Below are 4,549 nucleotides of genomic sequence, written 5' to 3'. Positions count from 1 at the left end.
TAACGTGCTGCTGATTGACTCCCGGCCTCATCACGGCCCACGCTCCACTCCGCCGCCTGACCTGGACATGAGTACCACTCCAGGAAGGAGGGGGGCGCTGTCACCAACACGTGAACACAGAGTGAACCGCGTCACGGTGAACGAACCCTGTTGTTCTGCTCTGATTGGCTGCCGTCGACTTCCTGTCGTTTTAATTCGTGGTCAGAAAACTTCACTTCTACCTGTACACAGCCGTACTGCAGTACTCTGACGTAGGTCACAGTAATATTCCTTCTGTTTCGTCATCATCAGATCAGATGTTGGATTTTACCCACAATTCCTTGTAAATGATGACTCTGTTATCATGAGTCACAGTTTGTCACGGCGTCAACAGGATTTACTTTAACACGCAGTTTTATAAAGTAGTACTACAGTCAGCGTACAAATACTGATACTCTGTATGTACTGTAGTACAGTGCAGAGAACGTGGTGAACAGTTCCACGTCAGGTCAAAGGTCAAGTTAAAGGTCTGACCGTGAACAGCAGCAGCAGCAGCCGTCGTCGTTCCTGCTCCGTTTTCTTTTTTTTTTTTTTTTTTTTTTTTTTTTTCATTCTAACGTTCCCCGCTGGGGGAATTTTTTTTTCCCAAAATTCCTAATGCCTGTAATCCGTCTGCATCAACTCTAATCTGCCGTGTAAAAGTGAAGCTGCTGTCAGTGACTGAGGACAAACTTCTCTCCCTCCGTGTCTCAGGTGAAAATCTGGTTCCAAAACAAGAGGTCCAAGTACAAGAAAATCATGAAGAACGGACCATGTGGACCTGAGGGGGAACACCTGGCCCCCCCCCCACCCTCCTCCTCCTCCTCCCCCTGCTCACTCTGGGACATCGGCATGGCCGCCAAAGGGGCCGCAGTGCATTCTGGGGGATATATGAACAATTTCGGACACTGGTACCCGCCACACCAGCAGGACTCCATGCCAAGGACTCAGATGATGTGACGACAGGTCCGGCGGCCATGATGGATTTTTGGCAGGATTGGCGAACGGAGCCGTCGCTCAAACTGTTTAGCGCCTCTGGAGGCAAAAAAAAAAAAATGGTCGCAAATTTGGGGCAAAAGAAATCTGAGCAGCAAGGTTTTTATTTTTAGAACACAACACAGATGAATCACAAAATATTTTTTTATGTCTAAAAAAACTTTGTCCACTGCCTTGGAACAGGACGGCCTTCATAACTAAATATATAACAATAATAATATATTATAATATATACATATATAAAAATATATGTATATATATTTTTATATATACATATATGTGTATATACATATATACATAAAAAATATATGTTGACATAAACATATATAAAATATATGTATAGGTATATATATACATATGTGTATATACACTATGTGTATATATTTATATTTTATATATGTATGTGTATATACACATATAAAAATATGTATATATATATGTATATATATGTATGTATATATGTATATATATGTATACAGTATATAAATCCGTGCTGTGCCTTTAACAGTTGAACTCTGGTCCATTCGCACTTTGACCTAACCCTGACCGTGACCTTTGCCCTGTGCTCCAGATTAAACCAACAGTTGGATGATTTTCTGCCTCCAGAGCAGCTCTAGACCTAAATAAAAAAATAAAAAAGAAGCTACAAATCTGAGCTGTTCACGGACTCTGAAGACCAACGTCTCTTATCTCGGACACGTCAGGGTTGATGTTTGTTTCTTTGTCTTTCAGTGGGTTATGGATGGATCGGTACCTGGTCGGGTTTTTCAGGGCTTTTTCTTTTTTCTTTTTTTTTTCTTTTTGGTTTTAATTGGAAGCCTGGTTCACACTAAGAACAATTTTTGGTTAAAAGTGATCAAATTAATGACTAATTAATTGTCCTTCTGTGGAATTAGTATCAAATGAGTTCCAACTGGAACCGGTCCAAGACTATGGTGGTTCTGTGAAGCCCACGGGCCCCTGAAGAACCAATGATGGACGGGTTGATGAGAGGACAAGCGTCAACCTACGGTACTGACCCCTGGACTGGGTGTGGGGGAAAAAATAAAAATAAAAAGCACTGACTGGACAAAAGTACTTTATTTTATCATTAAGTCTTAATTGAATAAAGTTTTATAAATGTGTGGAATTTTGTCTTTGTAATAAAGATATTGAATAATATTGATCCAGACAATTATTAATATTCTTTGGAACAATATACTCTGTATATGTATTACACAAACACACAGATGTGTCGATGGCTGGGTTCCATTTAGCTTCTTAATTATTGTGATTTAACGCCGTGACACTTCTGATCTGTTGATGTCGTTGTTCTCCTAATTGACATTAACGACAACATTGACATAATTCAGCCTCTCTGTCAATTTGTCTCAAATTCTCCCCACGACAAAAGTGTTTTAATGTCTCTGGAGATTTAGCAATTTAAAAAACACAGAAAGGATTTTTAATTACAGACATTTGTCTGTGCTGCTCATTATGGGTTTCATTGATTATAATTTTACACTTCACAAAAGAAAAAGTATGAAAACTCACTCCCAGAACTGAACAAACGCCTGTCATGACTCAGCATTTATAACACCAAAATATGTTTTATATAGTTGTATTCAAATATATTTTTTTTTATTGCCTGGGTGCCCCCACCCCCCTCCTCCCCCCAAACTCCCTCATGAATCAAAAAAAAAGTCGGCGACATCTTAAGCAACATCTGGAAAGTCAAGGTGGAGTCATCAAACATCGTCAATGATTTTACAGAACAACCACATCGATTAAAGGTAATTTAGGACACAGCCTGTTAAATAAAGCTTTCACTCCAGAGCTGTAATCACGTGTAATTGTCAGTCAAGGGAATATCTGCACTTCACAGGGGCCGTGAACACGAGGGCACAAGTTCACACTCCACACGTTCTGTCTGATTAATCTTCATCCTATGACGGCCGATCAATCCAGACACTCACACGATCCGTGCACGCTGACGACAACACGCTGACGACAACACGCTGACGACAACACACTGACGACAACACGCTGACGACAACACGCTGACGACAACACGCTGTGACGCCAGTCAAAACATTTACTTTATTAAGAATAAATGTAACACTGAGCTGCCAATATATATGTGTATATATGTCCATATATCCTGGTACAGACACCAGAGCTAACGTTAGCTACAACAGTCCTGGTACAGACACCAGAGCTAACGTTAGCTACAACAGTCCTGGTTCACAATAGACCAGATGACTATTATCACGCCATGTGTCACATCCTGGTACTATTAGACAATTGTTTACACTTACCTCTGTTCACCTATATACCCCCCCCCCCTCACCCCCCCACTCCCGCGGCCCCGCCGTCACAGGGCTGTTATGTGCCGCCGTGTCGCCACACTGTCTATTATCAAGTTTACCCTCAACAAACACGGAGCAGACATTTGCATGACAACAGTCAGAGTAAACACAACACGCTCCCTCACTGGGCGAGAGAGCTTCATGTCCCACAGGAGAGAGTGAAGATTCAGTCTCATTCAGTCAAATTGACAAACACAGATCTCCTTGGCGACCGGCTGCTTTGATTGGCCAGATTAAAAGAAGGCGGGACTTTTCATCAGACGTAAACGTTCAAACTGATCGGCAGGTTTTAAAGTTCAGCCTCACGTTCTGTCGGATCAGAGTCGTTATTCAGCGTCTGTCAGGTCCTTTGTTCTGCTGAGTGTGTATGGAACCAACAGAGTGGTTTCTGTTTGTGTTCTGGGAGGAGAAACGGGGGACGGGGGGGTGGAGGGGGGGGGGAGATCACACCTAAACCAATACATGCTGCATATAAACTGTCAAACCACAAACAGACTCCTCCAGTGTCAAAACACATCATCTTCATCCTCATCTTCATCATCATATTCATCATCTCCATCATCTTCATCATCTTCATCATCTCCATCATCTTCATCATCTTCATCATCTCCATCATCTTCATCATCTCCATCATCTTCATCATCTCCATCATCTTCATCCACTCTCCTCAGCTCACGTCCAAACCATCTAACCCTAACTGTCCCTCTGCTCTGACCTGTCCATCCTGGTGTCTCCCAGAGAAGATCTCATCATCTTCATCATCATCATCATCATCTTCATCTTCACCTTCACCTTCATCTCCAGCTCAGGCTCCAGCCACAGTCTGTAGACCACCATCACAGCAGCTCTGTCTCCATCCACTCACACACAGTAACAGACGACTACCAGGTCTGACTTCAACGAGGAAAAGCATCTCTTGTGCCCCCTGCTGGTCGCTTGCCCTCATGTGACTACAAGCGCCAAGTGAAGCGTTTTCAGCTCCGCGACCTTTTACCATCGATGATGTGACGTGGTGTTAGATGTATCTCATTGGTCGAAGTGAAAACCTCTGTGGTTCAAGACAAGTCCAGTTGAACGACAACGGCCACGGAAAATGACGTCACATCTGAACCCGATTGTTTTAGATGTTGCTGAAGGACGAACATAATGTTGAAATATTTTAAGGACGGAGGGGCAGGGAGAGGAGG

General features: G+C 42.7%; 1 protein-coding gene across 1 annotated transcript in view; it reads left to right on the top strand.

Annotated features, from left to right (window-relative positions):
- LOC103393605 (homeobox protein Dlx4a-like) overlaps window positions 1-1,222 on the top strand; it is a 6,795-nt gene extending 5,573 nt beyond the window's left edge. The window contains exon 3 of the mRNA XM_008330618.2: window positions 733-1,222. Within this exon, the coding sequence (XP_008328840.1) occupies window positions 733-978 (246 nt within the window). The 3' untranslated portion in view covers window positions 979-1,222. The remainder of the gene's footprint in view (window positions 1-732) is intronic.
- The last annotated feature ends 3,327 nt before the right edge of the window (window positions 1,223-4,549 follow it).

The sequence above is a fragment of the Cynoglossus semilaevis genome, chromosome 17, assembly GCF_000523025.1.
Source record: "Cynoglossus semilaevis isolate Cse_v1.0 chromosome 17, Cse_v1.0, whole genome shotgun sequence".
NCBI lineage: Eukaryota > Metazoa > Chordata > Actinopteri > Pleuronectiformes > Cynoglossidae > Cynoglossus > Cynoglossus semilaevis.
The sequence above is the reverse complement of the archived record's forward strand: the minus strand, read 5'-3'. Positions and strand labels throughout refer to the sequence as shown.